Source organism: Salmo trutta, chromosome 27 (assembly GCF_901001165.1).
Source record: "Salmo trutta chromosome 27, fSalTru1.1, whole genome shotgun sequence".
Taxonomy (NCBI): Eukaryota; Metazoa; Chordata; class Actinopteri; order Salmoniformes; family Salmonidae; genus Salmo; species Salmo trutta.
Window position 1 is genome coordinate 4,111,353 of NC_042983.1, and position 19,530 is coordinate 4,130,882.

The following is a 19,530-nucleotide window of genomic DNA, read 5'->3' on the forward strand; positions in this document are numbered from 1 at the left end:
ATGGTGTGACAAGCGACAAAAAGCTTTCTAGTGCCACCTATTGGAAACTGGTATAGATGCAGGCTGCAGTGTTCAGTTAAAGACAACAGATGAACAGAAGACAAGCTAGCCACACACCAAAATGTATTTCTGCTAGCAGTTAGCCTGTGGGGAGCCAAACTGAGTAAGTTTTCTAATAACTAGACTCTGGTTAGCTAAAACGATATTCAACACAGGCCTTATTTCTCTGGAGTTATTTGTACTTATGCCGGTCGATTGAACGTTCGCGTGCTGGCTATGCTAGCTAACAAACATGCTGACAAATGTCAGCTAGAAAGCTAAGTTAGCCAACTAGATAGCTATCTATCCATCTTAGCTATTTTAGCTGCGGTAGTAAAGTAATGTAATTCACGCTATCACTGATATGATATCAAACACTGGCTAATTACCAGTCGATTGTCGCTAGCTAGCAGTTAAACTTCACAATCGTCTGCGCACCATAGACCCCACAGATAGAACAATGCGAGAGACCGGTTTTATCTGGCATGACTTGGCCAGCTAGCATGGTGATGCTAGCTTTGCCACTAATTTAATAACAAGACAAAGGATAGTTATCTATTTACCGTAGAAATTGCATTTGTCGTTAGAATTTTGATTAGACTATAATATTACTTGTATCATTTTTGTTCGATTTTGCAAACTTCATCTCACATCATCAGACTGCTGAATAAACTCCTGTTAGCTATGTCAACGTTATGGTGTCACCCTTCAAGTGCTTAACATTTTTTCTTAAGGAATGGGATGTTAGACTTATGTAAGCTTAAGCTATTCGTGGTTATACAAAAATATAATATTTTGAAAGTCTGTTTGACTGATATTAACTTGCATACGGTAACTAACCCCAGTGCTACCAGACATCATGAAAGAGTTTGCTTGCTAGGCCTAATTATTATTCACTTCTCTTTTTCTTTTGTTTTCAGGTCAGCCAACCACCCATTCCTATGAAGATAAAAGAAACCTGGGCTCATGAGGATTGCTGGGCACACACCGAGTGGGATATCCACCAAGCACTGGAGTACAGATAACACCGCACTACCACCACTGTGGTAAGAGCATCAGATGTCTCCATACCTGCCCAGTTCACATAAATCAAGCTAATCTTACAGAGATGTTGTCTAGACATATTTATTTACTCAGTTTTCTATTGTCTCTACAGTACTCTTATCAGAATACTTGTGTACTTTGTATTACACAAGAATAGGAAGTTGAGTCATACATTTGGATACAGTCCCTTGCCGAGTGCTGATTTAATTGTGATAATAATGGCCCTGTAGAAAGAAGTCTTACCACTAAATGCTTTTTATCAGCACTCTAATGGGATGTCTGGTCTCATAATAGGGTGAATTGGGCTGAATTGTGGTGACATTGTGTGTGGGAGTAGACTTATATGGGAGGTCTGAATGGGCTGAATTAGGCTGTGGTGGGGCCAGGCAGGCGACAGACTTCTCATCTCCACAGGAAGTCTGTTCTGTCTGTCTTCCTCGCTGAACAGATGAGGGGCCGGAATGGTACCCTACATTCTCAGGAATTTGTTCTTTAGATAATGTTCCAAAAACTTTGCAAATAACAAAGTTGGCAATAAAGAAAGCACATGTGGATTCTTCAATCCTACCGCATTGTATGTACTTTATTCTTTATTGGCATAGTTGCAGCAGTGTTTTTGGAACTGGTTCTAAACCACTAAATAACATGTTCCTGAAAATATAACCTAGTCTAATGACCATCCCGAGAGGAGAAGGGCCATTAGGTGAGGGCCGGGGCACAGCCAATGTTCCTCCCAGCAGGGAGACATCCAAGGGTTGGAGACAAGGGGTACAGTGTTAGAGGAGGAGGCAGCGCTGGCTGTCTCCAGCCCCTAAGGTAAACAGGATCTTGTCCTGAAGGTCGCTGGGGTGCTTATTTATTTTAAAATATGTGATACTGGACATATAGGATAGACTAGCTAGACTACAAAATAAATGTACTCATATGTGTTATTCGGTCATTTCAACCAAACTGCTCGCACGCGTCAACAGGCGTCTCCATAGCCAGGCGCTAAAATAGAACTTGGTTCTATTTGAGATGCTTGATGCGCTGCAAGTCCCACTTCTCCCATCTACTCATTGGTTTTCACGAGCATACTAACCCACGTAGGTGATTGGAATATGAACGAGGAGAGACTAATCAAAGAAAACAAACTAACTAGGTTTCTCAAATAGGGTCACCTAAAAAGGATCCGCCTAAAAAGGACCTAATGTGTTTCAGGTAAAATAACAACCCAATGTTTATCTCCCAGGACAAATTAGCTAGCTAAATGTCAATGAATGTTTCATGTGTGTTTTGACCTCTCCCCAAATTAATATAGTTGGTTTTGGTATTTTAACCTCTGTCATTCATGAGTCTGGTGGGGAAAGACAAAATCAACATGCGCACGATGGCACATGTGGGGCCAGTTTGATCAAGGTGTCAGTGTTTCTTTCTTTATAATTGAAGTGATTTAACAAGGTGGACCACACACTTAAATGACTAATCTAACCACTTATAAATTAGATTACTACTAAAGTGACTTTGGCCTTCTGAAACAATGGGTGTGTTTGCCGGGGTAATAAAAATGCTGTCCAATACCTTCCCTATGGGAGTTAGATTAATTGGACCTGCTTGACAATGGTGAAATCAATAGCAAAGCAAACTCCAGTGTAATGCATCAGAGATTCAGGTGTTAGACCATGCACGTGATTGTCAGTCTTTTTTCATTTCATTGCTACACCTTTCAAATTAATCATTTGGTATTTTCTGATGGATGGCCTATCATGATGCCATTGATTTATGTTGCTGCCAGTACATGCTATGTAGTACACATCATTCATTCAACGTAGAATGCTTATCTTTTTTTTTCTTAGCTTGCCTCTGGCATTATATGGTAGACTTCATTGATTTGATTGTTAAATGGCTTAAAGAATGTAGCCTGTTATTAATTGCAGTATCTAATCTGTGTTCCATATGGCATAATAGAGGCTTTTCATATTTTTGTTATTGTATTTCAAATTGGAGGTGGAGCCCACCATTATAAATGGCAAGTATTTCAGAAAATGTCTTGCTATTATGTAATTTGATCATAAGAAAACTTTAACAGATCATGAAACAGGCTGTGTTTCAAAATGCATACTTATGTTCTATCTAGAACGTTAGGCGAGTACGGACGTCAACTGTCATTTTTCAAGTGCGATTCCAAACGTAAGTACGTGAAAAGGCAAGTATATACTAAGTTTATCGGAAGTTCCATAAGCGTACTTGGGAGGTCTGGAAAACAAAGCACGCATGGGAGCACACTTTTTCGTTCCCTTCGCGAGGAGGCTATCCCATAACACCTTACGGCGCAGCAAACATTTTTTAAATTCTTAATTAATGGCCGACTAAAGTCCCGCTGGGAAGATCAATTTCCAGAGAATTAAGAAATACTTTTGTAAAATGTAAGTCTTGTGTTTTTATTCAACAAATTGTTAAAATGTTAAAATTACTTTCATATGAATTTTGAATTCAAATGTTGAGTCTGGTGTTTATCAGCCTGATAGCCACGCAAGTTAGCTCGTCGGGCGTCATAGGTAGCTAGCAGGCGATCTGGTCCTGCTAATCAGCTGTTTTAGAGATTAGCAACTAAACTAACTAATCGTGAAGTCGGCAATATGTCGATTGTGAAGACCCAGACAGTTTTTTTTTTTTTTTTAAATCCTACATTTTTATACTTGCTAGCCAGCTAATGACAAATTCAAATTGTTTTTTGTCCATTTGTTTTCAGGGACAGATAGCAACTGATGCGTTCATTTTACTCCACGGCATTGGCTTGGCAGGACAAAAGTCATGCCCGATGGTTTGGAGGTAAGACATTTTAACAACAACTGATTAAAAACTTGGGAAATGCAGCTAGATGTGTTTTGTTGCCAGCCAGCCAAGCTATTTTTGCTTTCTTTCATGATTGTTCAATACATGCATGTAGTGTCTGTTAACTAAGGTTAGGTTAACTTTCTTCTTGTTACTTTCCCCTCCCCTCTTGTGTTGCATCATTTGCATATTAAGAAAATGGGTTGAATTATCAACTAAAAGTAAATCGGTGACCACTTGATCAAGCCTATGAATATTCAAAACTTTTTACAAACCATTGCACGTTTGTAAAGGTAGTTGTTTCTCAGCATCTTGAACCAGGGGTGTGATCATGAGTCCAAACTAAAACGAGAGATTCTATTGGACAAATTCAGGTAGGTTCCGCCCCGTTTTGTCAGAGCGAATTCACCCCAGCACAAAAATTTGAGCAGTGAGGTTAATTTCTCCCCCCTTATGTTTCTGCTCTGTTCTCCTCAGGTTGAAGCACATCCCACCCTAACACCTAGACACATGTAAAGAACTTGGAAACCTGCCGTCCACCAGGAAAATCATCCTATCCCAGGAGTTTAGTCAGGAGTTTATTAAGCCGTGTGCAACATCACTACAGTAGATCCATACATGTTATTTTCTATCATGTTATTTATGAAGCTCATTCTAAAATACAATGAGTTCTCTTCTAGGGGAACTTCACTGTGTGCAAGTTATTCCTGCACAAACACCTTGTTCAACTATTTGTGGTCTACAATTTACAGGAAAACAAATAAAAGCGATCATATTTATTAAAGATGACAAGTGTTGATGTCTCCCAACAGTTCTGGTTTTGAGGCTTGGCATCTGGGGGCTGCAGTTAATGTCTAATTCCCTACAAGGAGAGAGAAAGGCATTCATAATATTACAATGGTGTAATTATTTAATATAATTCCTGTTTGATATGTTTGCATATACTTAAAGTGGACATTGTCCTTTAATATGCCAGTGTTTGTTTTGTATCCAATGCAATTAGCTTACACTAGGATGAAGTGGCCTTCTAATCTAGTTATATTGTGTATCGCCTATCAATGTATAAAGTGAATGTAAAACCAAGCTATCTTGAACATCATATGCATGGGTGTTATAGTTGTATGAATTTAGCACTGAAAGCCTGCTCATTAGAAATGTAATGTTAGATTCACAGTGAAACACAAATTGCCAGAATATTGATCATTCTTAAATAGTAAGCAAAATAGTTTATTTAGCTTCTATTTTTTTTGCTTCAAGCTTACCTGTCATACGTCCACAACGATGTAGCAGCAGACTAAGTAATGTGCGAGAGGAGGACCCCACATAAAATATTGATTCTGGTCGGTGTTAGCTTAATTCACTAACACGTACTGAGGAGAACGATTCTGTGTAAACAAATGTAGCTAGCTGGCTGCATGGTGATGCGGTTTCCTGTTTAGGTCAGTCACATCGAAGTACATTTCAAATTGAATGGATTTTAAGCACTGTGCGTTCTCCATTCTAGACAGTATGCTCTCTCAGGTGTTCTTGGAAGTTCACCCTTGAAAGAACTGGTGAACGCAGGTGTGTATTTTGAAACATGGCCATACTGTATGTCATACTACTCTCCTCTTCCCAGGTAAACCATGATCCCCATCACTGAGCTGCGTTACTTTGTAGACTGTCAGCCTGCCTACCGTATCCTGAAGCCATGGTGGGACGTCTTCACCGACTACATCTCTATCGTCATGCTCATGATCGCCGTGTTCGGGGGCACGCTGCAGGTCCGTGAGCGGTTATTCCCTTTTTTTTATGTACTTGATCTTATTTTTGTCCAGCTCCTGTTACATTTCAAATTGAACTTGATTTGTTATGTGCACAGGAATGAAATGCTTTATTTTGCTGTTTTTGATGTATCTAAAATCCTCTCGTTTCATTCTGCAGGTCACTCAGGACAAGATGATCTGCCTGCCCTGCAAGTGGGTGGTCAACCAGACCTGCAGGAGGTATTTCAATGCCACCCTGTCGGCCCCGCCGATGTTGGAGCCCAAAGGGATCCAATACAACCTGGACCGCCACCAGTACAACTACGTAGACGCCGTCTGCTACGAGAACCGTCTGCACTGGTTCGCCAAGTACTTCCCCTACCTGGTGCTACTGCACACGCTCATCTTCCTGGCTTGCAGTAACTTCTGGTTCAAGTTCCCCCGGACGAGCTCCAAACTGGAGCACTTTGTGTCGATTCTCCTGAAGTGTTTTGACTCTCCCTGGACCACCAGGGCTCTGTCTGAGACGGTGGTGGAGGAGAGCGACCCCAAGCCGATAAAGATGAATGGCTCAATGGATAAGAAAGTGTCGTGTATCAGCGAGGATGTGGAGGCTAGCGTCCCCATGCTCCAAAGGACAAAGTCTCGCCTGGAGCAGGGTATTGTGGATCGCACAGAGACAGGCGTCCTGGATAAGAAAGAAGGTGAACAGGCGAAGGCCTTGTTCGAAAAAGTGAAGAAGTTCCGCATACACGTGGAAGAGGGAGACATTGTGTACAGGCTCTACATCCGACAGACTATTATCAAAGTCATTAAGTTCATTTTGATTATCTGCTATACAGGGTATTATGTGCACAATATTCAGTTCAGCGTGGACTGTAGTGTGGATATAGAGAACCTCACGGGGTACAGCATGTATCGTTGTGCTCATCCTCTGGCCACCTTGTTTAAGATCCTAGCTTGTGTCTACATCAGCTTAGTGGGGGTTTACGGATTAATTTGCATGTATACCCTCTGTTGGATGCTGCGGCGCTCGCTGAAGAAATACTCCTTTGAGTCGATACGAGAGGAGAGCAGTTACAGCGACATACCGGACGTAAAGAACGACTTTGCTTTCATGCTGCACATGATCGACCAGTACGATCCACTGTACTCCAAACGCTTTGCCGTCTTCCTGTCTGAAGTGAGCGAGAACAAGCTGCGGCAGCTCAACCTGAACAATGAGTGGACTCTGGACAAACTGAGGCAGAGGATCACCAAGAACTCCCAGGAGAAGCTGGAGCTGCACCTGTTCATGCTGAGCGGCATCCCAGACACCGTGTTTGATCTGATAGAGCTGGAGGTAGTTTGTGTAGAATTACCAGTGTTCCTTGTTGGCTGTGCCTTGTTTTTGTCTATTTCTTTTTCAATGTCCACACTGTAGCAACTTTGTGACTTGTTGTACAGTTTAGGAAAGCACTTGCACATATGAGTCAGCTTGTTGCAGGTGTGTGGGAATAATTAGGTGATAGAAACAGAAACTCGCACATTGCTCTTGCCTGTGTGTCACTTCAGTTTATTGGGCTTTCGGCCCATATTTATTATTTGTGTTATTATTGATGATATTCTAGGTGCTGAAGCTGGAGCTCATCCCAGACATCACCATCCCTCCCATCATTGCCCAGCTGGTCAACCTGAAGGAGATGTGGCTATACCACACCCCGGCTAAGATCGAGGCTCCGGCCCTGGCCTTCCTCAGGGAGAACCTCAAATCCCTCCACATCAAGTTCACAGACATCAAGGAGATCCCTCTGTGGATCTATAGTTTGAAGAACCTGAGCGAGCTGCACCTGACGGGGAACCTGAGCGCAGAGAACAATCGATATATTGTTATTGATGGGCTACGGGAGCTGAAGAGGCTCAAGGTAAAATTCACTTTTACAGACTAGCACACTCATCGATAGTCCTTATCAGTGAGGCATTTTTTAGCACCTACTATTGTTATTTTAACTGCCTTGTATTTTTTTCACTCTACGTACATAGAGCTTTGAGTTTTCGCTAACACTATAAAAATGCTATATAAATTTAAATGCATTTATTATTAAGGTCCTCCGGTTGAAGAGCAACTTGACCAAGCTACCTCAGGTGGTGACGGATGTGGGGGTGCACCTCCAGAAGCTCTCAGTTAACAACGAGGGCACCAAGCTGATGGTTCTCAACAGCCTGAAGAAGATGGTGAACCTGACTGAACTGGAGCTGATACGCTGTGATCTGGAACGCATCCCACACTCCATCTTCAGCCTGCACAACCTGCAGGAGATTGACCTCAAGGTAAGTTTGTCATTGCTGTTTGTTACGTTCAGTGAACTTTTATGTGTTCTCGCAAATATTATGTGATTTTCATGTTTTTAATTCATCTTGCTGATTTTATTATGTAAAGTGACTGGTTTCCCAGACACATTTAATTATAGTCCTGGACTAAACCATGCTCAATGGAGATTCTCATTTGGAATCTTTTTTTGTTGTTGTCCAGGGCTAAGCTTAATCTGTGTCTGGGAAACTGGCACTGGGTGTTTTGAAAAGTATGAATAAAATGTATTATTATTGTCATCATTGAAGGACAACAATCTGAAGACTATCGAGGAGATCATCAGCTTCCAGCACCTGCACCGTCTGGTCTGCCTTAAACTCTGGTACAACCAGATTGCCTACATTCCCATCCAGATCGGCACCCTCAACAACATGGAGAGGCTCTATCTGAACAGGAACAAGATCGATAACATCCCCAGTCAACTTTTCTATTGTCGTAAGCTACGCTTCCTGGACCTGAGCCATAACAATCTCACCTACATCCCAGCAGACGTGGGGTACCTGCAGAACCTCCAGTACCTGGCAGTCACAGCCAACAGAGTTAGTGCTTTCGTTTTCAGCTTTGGTTTGTTGTACTAGACATTTCTGATGGGTTTTAAATACAATTTATTCTGGTTTCATTATTTATGAGGAATGTGTTGTCTGTACTGTAGTTGTGTTTACTCATCTGACAACTGTGAATCAAATCGCATTAACACAGTGATTTGTTTCATTTATTTGTTTGGGTTTTCTTAGTCTGTTATAACTAGGTTTAACTCCAGATGTTTTGTCTGATAATTGCAGTGTTTGTCTCACATGTCCACCTGATATTATCTCTCTATCCGACTTCTCCCTTTTTTCTACCGCGTTTAGATCGAGACCCTGCCCAATGAGCTGTTCCAGTGTAAGAAGCTCCGTACTCTGAACCTGGGGAATAACTGCCTGACGTCTCTGCCATCGCGCTTTGGGGAGCTGACGGGGCTGACCCAGCTGGAGCTGAGGGGGAACAGGCTGGAATGTCTGCCCGTAGAGCTGGGGGAGTGCAAGCAGCTGAAGAGGACGGGCCTGGTGGTGGAGGAGGACCTCTTCAACACCCTGCCCACCGAGGTGAAGGAGCAGCTGTGGAAGGTGGACAAGGAGACGGCCTGAACAGATAGGGGTTGGAGGTGGATGTTAACTCCGTTGAAACAGCCAGGGCCCCTGGAGGACTGGGGAGGACTACACAGACCCAGACAGCACGCTAACCAAGCAGGACCTGCTCACTTTGACTGTACTCTACTGCAGGGCTGCTTTTCAAGGGAATTTATGCTAATGTCCCACCGCCATGCTACTTTTTTCCTGCTGTAACAGTTGTGAAATGCAGTTTTAAAAGGGACATTGGTAAGGAAAAGTGTTACGTTTTACAAGATGTGTGTGCATTGAATGAGATCAGATGTGTTGCATATGAGATTGCAAAATGCAAATGCAATTTTCCTGTAAGAGAAAGGACTTAAATAATTAGCCAGCAGATGCATTTTCTTGTGGGCAGTGTTATTGTCATTCAGACAGGGTATATTATCCTGTCATAATGTAACCCATTTATATAACACAATGCAGTAGACTACCCTTGATCCAGATTCTCTAGGGTGCTAAGGGATGGTTAGAGATTTACGGAACAGGGACATGGGGGAAGGCCTCAGGGCCATGCTTTTTTGATTTCAGTCACGGGGAGGGTTTAGTTTTTTTTTGTTTTTATCGAGTCCTGTAATTGATCAAGTTATGTTTTAGAATGAGTTGCTTACTATATAACGATGTGTGCCCGATGCCGCCCCAAAACCCTTATTCTCCTCTGGGCACCCAATTTCAAGTGACCTATAGTCTATTTGCTGTGATCCCAATCAAATGATACATTGCTTATAGGCCTAGACTATATGAAGTGCATGCTTGGGGAAGCACAGGGCAAAGTTATATTTGTAAGAAAATGAACTTCCTGAATGTTTTGCGCTGCTCTGATGGTATAAATAAAACTAGACTACACTGCATTACACACTGCAATGGATATTCCAATCAAGAACCCTGCTCTTGCTGATCAAAACCTTTTTGTGCTGTCTAAGTTGGCAGTTCAGGAGGCGAGCAGATTTCTTCTGAAAATATTTTTTTAATTCCGGCTAATTTGAGTAGGCCTAATTCATTTCAAGTCTTCATTTTAATTTGACTTTACTAACGAGGGCTTTGTGTTGGAGCCTATTTAAGAAAAAGAGGTAGGCGTACCTGTTTGACAGACGAAATCATAGGATGTTATAAATAGATTTTCTCAGCCAGTTCCTCCACCAACCATGCACTCTTTAAAAACCTCTGTCAGTGAAGGGCTTGGTGTGTTAAGTGAAACCCCCTCAATTCGAGCCAAGGTTATGTGAGAGTACGCCATACCTTTTGTTAAAGAAAATGGCAAAAAGCATAGACCTACCCTTTTTATTTTTAAGAAAATAAAATGGGCCCTATTATATAAAGCAATCTATAATGGTGCTTTAGTCCGTGATGCTTTATGCTAGAAACAAGCTGTAAAATGCATGGGAAAGACGAGACTCCGATGCATATGGGGATATATTTGGTTTGTCTCTATGACATTGAGGCTGAGCTACAACCTTCTATAGCCGACGAGACAAAAAATTGACTTTGCTTGGGAAGTAATCTAATATGTGTGATTCTGTCGCTATCAATTGAGCTATTAATTTTCTGTAAAATGTTTAAACTCCAACAGCTTTTAGGGAAGTATGCAAGGTCAACGCATTCCTCTGACACAGCAAAACACATGAATAAGAGGAGCCTGCTTGTCATCAGAAACGAGGATTATAACACCGCTGCAATGAGCATTACTATGGATGAAGACAAGATTAACAAAATATGGTTTTATGACAAAAGTACAACAAAAACATCATAGGAATGATAGCTGGCTATCGCTATGTAAACCTGGCATTGTATGTCAATCACTAACTGCTACAGTGTGCAATACTACCTTTGCTCCTTCTAGCCAAAGGTTACTACAGTATGATCCCCCGAAAAGGGGATTCTTTTAAATAGGCAGTGCATGGACATTTTCACATTTCAGTTAATGGGAGGAGAGATGTGAATAAGAAGTCAAGAAGATTTAAAGGGATTTCTTAAAAATATATATATCGCACCAGATGGATGAAATCAGTAACAGCATAGTCTCGTATTACACAGTCGGACAAATGCACAAAAAGCACAGTGTGTAGGCTATTTATGTTATTGGAGGTTATTATGAAATGCAAATGTCCTCAGCAATGCTGGCGTAGACAATCAACTCTAATTTCATGGTGTATTTTCAGTGACATTATGCATGTTATAATGGATTTATGTACATATTAATGCTAGATTACATAGAAAGTGAGACAAGACTAACAGTAAGGACCAGATTAAGCCTAGTCCAGGACTAAAAAGCATTGGAAATTCTAATTTGGAAGAGGTTTTTATTCCAGGACGAGGCTGAATCTGTCTAGGAAACCGACCCTAGATGAGTCCTGCCCATCAAGTGTGGGGTGTCTTGAAGAAACTGTCCCCTTATGTCCTGTGCAATGCCGTTTTCAATATGGAAACTGCATTCGGTGCGCGGGGTGTTTGTTGAAGTCTGTGAATCAATGTGTCATCCCATAGAAACCCATTTAAATCTTTTTTTAATCTACTCTCACTCACTAGCCTAACTCACTATCAATCTTATTGGAGCCACTATTTTTAGGTAGGTTTATTGAGTGGTAAATGAAATGCAAGCAATACTTTATGATATTAATTTGAGAAACAGTCACACTTAGACATTCCATTTTTCTTCAGTGTTGACAGCTATTAGTACAGTACACCAAAACCTTCTCAGGAAATTGCCATTCAATTTTATCCTTACATCCTTCTTTTGTTGCCATTTTTTTTTATTCCACTCAGTATTTTGATGTTAATTTAACAGTTATACCACACATTTTTATATTTCTATACTTTTTGAAATGTTGTTTTCTGGTTTTTATTAGCATTTAATATAATAAGAATTGCTGGTTCGAAATTGTCGAACTTTGAATAAAATAAATCTGAAATCATACATCACATGGGGCAATTCATTTCTGTCTTCTGTTTGTTAAATCGGTATTGTTTCAGAATTTAACTATGTTAAAGGTTTCTTTTGGTTCTCACTTAAATTAAGAGTATGGAAGGAATGTATGTTTCATGTAGTTCTGTTTTTAATCTTAATTGTCATCCTTTCCAACATGTCATTTTGACACCATTGTTTTTAAATCTCATTACTTTGTTGAAGACTGACAACCCCAGTTTTACTTTTCATTCAGACACAGTGACTAGCAGTCAGTAGTGTAGCAGCAGTATTACATTTATTATTTTTTTAAATAATTCAGCACTTTTGGAAAATAACTTTAAATGACATGAATGTTGTGAACTGTGTTATCCTAATTATCCCCTTAAGCATTATCACCATTCCCCTCCTCCTTTACTCTTTCATTCCTGTTATGAAATTATAGTATAATAAATGTAATTATGCACATACTGGTCTCATTTTACCATTTGTTTCTTGAATCAATTTGTTTTGATAAATTAAATTAGCAAAAATCAAGAGACTTTATATGGTTATGAAATAACTTTTTTGAAAAAGACATTTCAGATTTTCTAATAGACGTTTGAACATTTTGTACTTTGTGTACAGAGAGAACCAAAGGTCTCAGCACATGTAAGGAACTTGACAAAAACATTATTTTCATGGTGTTTCATTACTTTAACAACGTTTCCTTTAATTTTCCCAAATTTTTTGGTAATGTTCTTGGAACCTTTGCCAAGTGCTTTGACATGTTTTCATATAGTTTGAGAATGTTAAGAAACAATATTCTTCTGTGAGAATTTCAGTACTTCAGAATGTTTTCTGCTGGTTTCGTTATGGTTCTATTTGAAGTAGTGTTTTCAGAACATTAAGAAAACTTTCGATAAAACTCACAACACAGTAACATTCAGAGAACGTTAGAATGTTATTTAAAAACATTTGCATTCGGTTCTCAGCGTCAACACAACTCTATCCTTGATCTTGTTAAATGTGTTCAGGTGTTTTGGTCACACCTGACCTTAATGAGTGCTTGTTTCCTTTGAAATGGGGTCTGTTTGAATATACTGAAATGAACAGCTTTGCATGAGTAAAAAAAACATTGCATGCTAGCTCCATACTAGTGGCACAGTGGACTAATTCCAAGGCTAGAGAGCAAAATATCATAGGTTTGGAATCTCACTGACACCAATGCCACAATAAATAAGGAATGTGTTTGCATAATTAATGCCTAAGCAAATTCCTTTCCATATGTCCTGTCTGTGCTTGGAGTTCAAAACAGTTAAGCTAGCAGCGTTATTAAAAGTCTTATAACATTTAGTGAAAGTTTTAAGGAAGTTATTTAAAAAACTCAAAACAACCTTTACATTTGGTTCCCAAAGATTCCCAGAACGTTATTTAATTACCTTCAAATAACCTATAATTTCCATTCTCAGAACATTAATAAAATCTCCCAGAAAACGTTTAGGGGACCAGAGTAAAATGTTCTCAGAACCTTCCTGCAACCAAAAAAGTGTTGTTCCCAGAACATTCAGATGTACCGGTCAGGAAAGTTATTTGTTACCAAAAGCAGTAGGAAACCAAAAATGTACACTCCCACAACCAAATGTGCTAGCTGCGAGAGCTTGAGACATACGTTCTAAATGTGTATTTATATTCCTTTATCTGTAAATCAGTTTGAGTTGCAGCAGTAGTAGTCTTTGCATCATAGCACCATAGGTTCAGCTCTGAACTCCAAAACAGGGTGTAGTCCAAGGTTACTGTCACAGAGCTACTGGCAGTGCCAGGCTAAATATAACATAGTAAAACAAGGTATTGATTAAAACTGTTTACTTCAAAGATGTTTAGTAAATGCAGCAATGGTTCTCAGCAATATAAAAACATTTGATCACCTGTAAAAAGAAAAGAACACATGAGAGTTTGTGGTCTCGCGCCTATTCATTTGATTTAAAACTCAGACACTGGTAGGATTGTCAAACTTTTGGATCAGTCAATCTCTTTGGTGTTCACACAGCAAAGACCCAATAATGTATATAAACCCTTGATTGCTAATGCTATGTATTGGCCATTGAGAAGCTTTGAAGCCACTGGTCAGCCATAATGGTACACCCCAGTAGGAGCAGTCATCCATAGGAATCAAGGGTCGGAACCGGTTCCGGGAACAGAACCGAAAACTGGAAAATAACTAAATTATTTGAGGAACTGAAAATGAAAGTGATCTATACTGTTCTGGAACAGAACCATTATTGTAAAAGCATGGAAACCGGTTAATAACGTTCTTTTACATTCCAGAATTTTTTTCCAGTCCCACAAAAATCACAAAAAAGCACCTATGCAAAGCCCTCACTCTGTCACTCAGAAACTTATTCTAGCATCTCCCTGCCAGCTAGAAATCTTTGCCTATGGGTGTGCGTGTGTGTAGGCTAACTGCCCCTCCCCTCTGAAGCATAGGTTACTGTAGCCTACTGATGATGTTACAAGCATAATTCAGAAATTAGGGAGAGATGTTTAATTAGAGAAGAATGTTTAGACTTTTTCAATGCTAGTTAAGGATACTTTAGCTATCACGTTTCACATTGGATTTATTAACTACAAAAAGGTAAGACGTGTTTTTAATTCTAGTGCTACTCTGCACACACAAGCTTGTTAGCTGTCTTGCTAAAGTTTGCTCTGGTCCAACGTTAAACCAACTCGGAAGTTCAAAGATTCTGCAATCTAGAATCGGTCGTTACCACTGGGTCAGTACCAATGATTTATATATACACTAGTTCTCTGATAGGGGGTGTTGTGTTGAAGCCACGGTGCCTCCATCTTGGCACTCCCACACCATTGTAAAAAATATACAAATGCATTTATTAAAGTCTACATTAGTTTTTGCCACATTTATTATATTACAGACACCTTTATGTATACTTTGACATTATATTATGTGATCTAAACATACAAATACAAAACATATATTATAACATTTTCCTTAAAGTATATATTATTTAGATTACTACGCCAATACAATAACAAAAAATATTTAAATACATGTAATTTTGTCCTTGAAACATTTAATGTAAATGCTGTAGAATTCCATTCTTTCCTATGGAGGACTGCTCCTACTGGTGAATGCCAATATGGCCTACCGGTGGCTTCAAAGCCTCTCAATGGCCAATACATAGTATTAGCATTCCAGGGTTTATATACATCATTGGTCGGCACCCAGCAGGTACCGCTTTTGTTTTAACAAGAGAAGGAACGGCTTGCCACTGTGATAAGTACCTGTTGGCAGTGAGATTCTCACGTGCATTTCATGCTTTATGCTCCAAACTTTTGTTTGCGGCTCCACTAGATACCCAGCTAGCACATTTGGTTCCTTGGAAGTTGTAGGAATGTACATGTTTTGTTTTCCATTGGTTCTGGGAATGAAGCCATACGTTTCCTGACCAGTAAAACTGCACATTTTTTTAAACATTCTGAGAACAGAAGTGAATTCTGGGAAGTACATTTTTAGGTTTCAGGGAGGTTCTGAGACAGTTTTACTATGGTTCCCTGAAAGTTTTCCTGGGAGGTTTTATTAACGTTCTGAGAATGGAAATGATAGGTTATTTGAATTTTATTAAATACTGTTCTGAGTACGTTCTCTAAACGTTGTGAATGTTTTGAACAAAATGTAAAGGTTATAGGGAGGTTTTTTAATAACTTCCTTAAAATGTTCACTGAATGTTTCAATCATACTTTTAATAACACTGCTAGCTAAGGTTAACTGTTTTGAACTCCCAAGCACAGACAGGACACATGGAAAGTAATTTGCTTAGGCATCCATCACGCAATACCTATAATCTTCTGTTCTCTATCCATGGAATTAATTAGTCCACTGCGCCACAAGGATGGAGCTAGCATACCATGTTTTCTTTTTACTAATACAAAGCTGTTCATTTTAGTCTATTCAAACAGATCCCATTTCAAAGGAAATAAGCACTCATTAAGATCAGGTGTGGCCAATTAGTGGGGCCGGCCAAGGCCAAGACACCTGATCCGACTTAACAAGATAGAGAAAGTTTTGTTGAAGCTGAGAACGGAATGTATATGTTTTTAAACAACAGTCTTAGAACGTACTTTGAACATCACTAGTGTTTTCTTGTGGTTGTTCTTGAAAGTTGTATTAATGTTCTGAGAATATGACTTTAAATAAAACCATGAGGAAACCTGTAGAAAATGTTATGCTGAAGTACTGAAATTCCCACAGAAGAATGTTGTTTCTTAACATCCTCTGAACTATTTGAGAACATTCCCAATGTCAAACCAGTTGGAGAACATTCCTAGAACGTTAAATGTTATTCAATGTAACCATGTTTGAACTTTTAGGAAACATTCTTTTGAGAGTAATGAAATACAAAGAAAATAAAGTTGTTTTTGTTTTCTTGGAAATGTTTATCATTATGAAACTTATTTTACAAATAAAAGCCCTCATCTCTGGCAGAAAAACTATACTATGCTTGTCTGCTTCCACCACAGATGACTAATGAAACTCACATCACAAATTGCCCACCGAGGTGTTATGGTGGAGGGAAGGAAAGGAGAGGAATTTGTTGGTCAGAAGACAAAACTGTTGACAGTCAAATTTTCTGATCCCTTGCCTGTAACTTGTCTAGTATCATCATCTGCTGTAGAGGGCCTCTCACCATCACCATAAAACAGAACCAACCAGTGAGAAAGATTAGATAACCCATGCATGCAGTCAGTATAAAGACTTACATACAATCAAATGTATTCATAAAGATATTTTTACATTAGCAGGTGTCACATGTACACTTCTACAATCCACATACACACATACATTTTACTGTCATACTTGTGTCTCAGCAAAGATAAGCATAAGAGAATAGATAAGGAGAGAAAGAGGACAGACAATCATGCCGTGACAAACTGAGCATCCACCTACTCGAAGGAGCAGCTGGGCAAAGAGAGAAAGAGATACAGAGGGGGAGTCTCAATTGGTCTGTTTTTGTCCTCGACTCCTCCGTCCTCCTCCCCTCGGTGACCCAGAAACCGATAAGTGGACTCTATATGTAGTAGAGTGTAATGTACATTTGTTAATATGTGAGCATAGGAGTTTCATCCTCTCCTCGATTGTCTCCTTTGGCGGAGGATACGGAAGTGCATCCTTCTTGTATTGTTTTGAAATCTGCCACACCCGCTTTGAATCAGCTGTTTACATGGAGGGAAAAAACATGCACATATTTAAAAACGGTATGCTACTTATCCTTTTATCTATAAAACGTCTAGCACAACCAGCTATATTTCTTTTGACCACTATCAGTGGTTGAAAAAGTACCCAATTGTCATACCTGAGTAAAAGTAAAGATAACTTATAGAAAATTACTTAAGTAGAAGTGAAAGTCACCCAGTAAAATACTAGTTGAGTAAAAGTCTAAAAGTATTTGGTTTTAAATATACTTAAGTATCAAAAGTAAATGACATTTTTTAAATGTACTTAAATAAAAAGTACAAGTATAAATCATTTCAAATTCCTTATATTAAGCAAACCAGACGGCACCATTTTCTTGTTTTATTAATTTACGGATAGCCGGGGGCATACTTCAACACTCAGACATAATTTACAAACAAAGCATGTGTTTTTTGTGAGTCCGCCAGATCAGAGGCAGTAGGGGTGACCAGGGATGTTCTCTAAGTGTGCGAATTGAACGATCTTCCTGTCGTGCTAAGCATTCAAAATGTAATAAGTACTTTTGGATGTCAGGGAAAATGTATGGAGAAAACAAGACTACAAGCAAGTTGAAAAAGCATGCTTCTACTTGGAGTAGCTGTCCCAGCTAGCACATTTGGTTCCTTGGAAGTTGTGGAGTTGGTTTCACACTGGTGGTGGGAACGAAGCCATATATTCCTGACCGGTACCAGAAGTGAACATTTAGCCTGTTCTGGGAATGTTTATTTTTAAGTTGCAAGAAGGTTCTGAGAACATTTGACTCTGGTTCCTTGAAAGTTTTCCTGGGAGGTTTTATTAACGATCTCAGAATGGATCTCAGAGTTTTTTTAATTACATCAAGATGGCAAGATGCAGTAGATGGTATAGCGTACAGTATATACTTATGGGATGAGTAATGTAGGGTATGTAAACATTATATAAAGTGGCTAGTGATAAATTGATTACATCAATTTTTCCATTATTAAAGTGGTTAAAGTTGAGTCAGTATGTTGGCAGCAGCCACTCAATGTTAGTGATGGCTGTTTAACAGTCAAATGGCCTTGAAATAGAAGCTGTTTTTCAGTCTCTCGGTCCCCGCTTTGATCCACCTGTACTGACCTCGCCTTCTGGATGATAGCGGGGTGAACAGGCAGTGGCTCGGGTGGTTGTTGTCCTTGATGATCTTTTTGGCCTTTTTGACATCGGGTGGTGCAGGTAGTTTGCACCCGGTGATGCGTTGTGCAGACCTCACTACCCTCTGGAGAGCCTTCCGGTTATGGGCGGAGCAGCTGCCGTACCAGGCGGTGATACAGCCCGACAGGATGCTCTCAATTGTGCATCTGTAAAAGTTTGTGAGTGTTTTTGGTGACAAGCCGAATTTCTTCAGCCTCCTGAGGTTGAAGAGGCGCTGCTACGCCTTCTTCACCACGCTGTCTGTGTGGGTGGACCATTTCAGTTTGTCCGTGATGTGTACGCCGAGGAACTTAAAACTCTCCACTCTCTCCACTACTGTCCCGTCAATGTAGATAGGAGGCTGCTCCCTCTGCTGTTTTCTGAAGTCCACGATCATCTCCTTTGTTTTGTTGACATTGAGTGTGAGGTTATTTTCCTGACACCACACTTCAAGTGCCCTCACCTCCTCCCTGTAGGCCGTCTCGTCGTTGTTGGTAAGCAAGCCTATCACTGTAGTGTCATCTGCAAACTTGATGATTGAGTTGGAGGCGTGCATGGCCACGCGGTCGTGGGTGAACAGGGAGTGCGCACCCTTGTGGGAACCCAGTGTTGAGGATCAGCAGGGTGGAGATGTTGTTACCTACCCTCACCACCTGGGGGTGGCCCGTCAGGAAGACCAGTACCCAGTTGCACAGGGCGAGGTCGAGACCCATTGGGGCGGTAAGCAAATTGGAGTGGGTCTAGGGTGTCAGGTAGGGTGGAGGTGATATGGTCCTTGACTAGCCTCTCAAAGCACTTCATGATGACGGAAGTGAGTGCTACAGGGCGGTAGTCATTTAGCTCAGTTACCTTAGCTTTCTTGGGAACAGGAACAATGGTGGCCCTCTTGAAGCATGTGGGAACAGCAGACTGGGATAAGGATTGATTGAATATGTCCGTAAACACACCAGCCAGCTGGTCTGTGCATGCTCTGAGGACGCGGCCGGGGATGCCGTCTGGGCCTGCAGCCTTGCGAGGGTTAACACGTTTAAATGTTTTACTCATGTTGGCTGCAGTGAAGGAGAGCCCGCACATTTTGGTAGCGGGCCGTGTCAGTGGCAACTCTG

The 19,530-nt window shown here is 40.4% G+C and overlaps 1 protein-coding gene across 10 annotated transcripts; it reads left to right on the forward strand.

The window, feature by feature from the left end:
- The first annotated feature begins 51 nt into the window (after positions 1–51).
- Positions 52–12,510, forward strand: LOC115164149 (volume-regulated anion channel subunit LRRC8A). Of its 10 annotated transcripts, XM_029716356.1 has the most exons (11): positions 52–163; positions 960–3,894; positions 4,093–4,271; positions 4,375–4,503; positions 4,710–4,797; positions 5,516–5,660; positions 5,821–6,984; positions 7,253–7,546; positions 7,728–7,952; positions 8,241–8,531; positions 8,844–9,119. In XM_029716356.1, exons 6-11 carry the CDS (start codon positions 5,523–5,525, stop codon positions 9,117–9,119), a joined length of 2,388 nt encoding a protein of 795 aa, XP_029572216.1. In that variant the 5' UTR covers positions 52–163; positions 960–3,894; positions 4,093–4,271; positions 4,375–4,503; positions 4,710–4,797; positions 5,516–5,522. The 10 variants fall into 10 exon arrangements, with proteins under 10 accessions (XP_029572216.1, XP_029572213.1, XP_029572215.1 ...); XM_029716353.1 differs by having other exon boundaries at positions 4,375–5,386; positions 5,456–5,660; XM_029716355.1 differs by having other exon boundaries at positions 4,375–4,797.
- The last annotated feature ends 7,020 nt before the right edge of the window (positions 12,511–19,530 follow it).

What these genes read in the sequence shown, in the direction of transcription:
- LOC115164149 (XM_029716354.1), top strand. Translation starts at nt 5,523, where the DNA reads ATGATCCCCATCACTGAGCTGCGTTACTTTGTAGACTGTCAGCCTGCC. An exon ending in TGCAGGAGATTGACCTCAAG is followed by an intron (nt 7,953 to 8,240) that starts GTAAGTTTGTCA and finishes TCATCATTGAAG; the next exon opens with GACAACAATCTGAAGACTAT. An exon ending in TGGCAGTCACAGCCAACAGA is followed by an intron (nt 8,532 to 8,843) that starts GTTAGTGCTTTC and finishes TACCGCGTTTAG; the next exon opens with ATCGAGACCCTGCCCAATGA.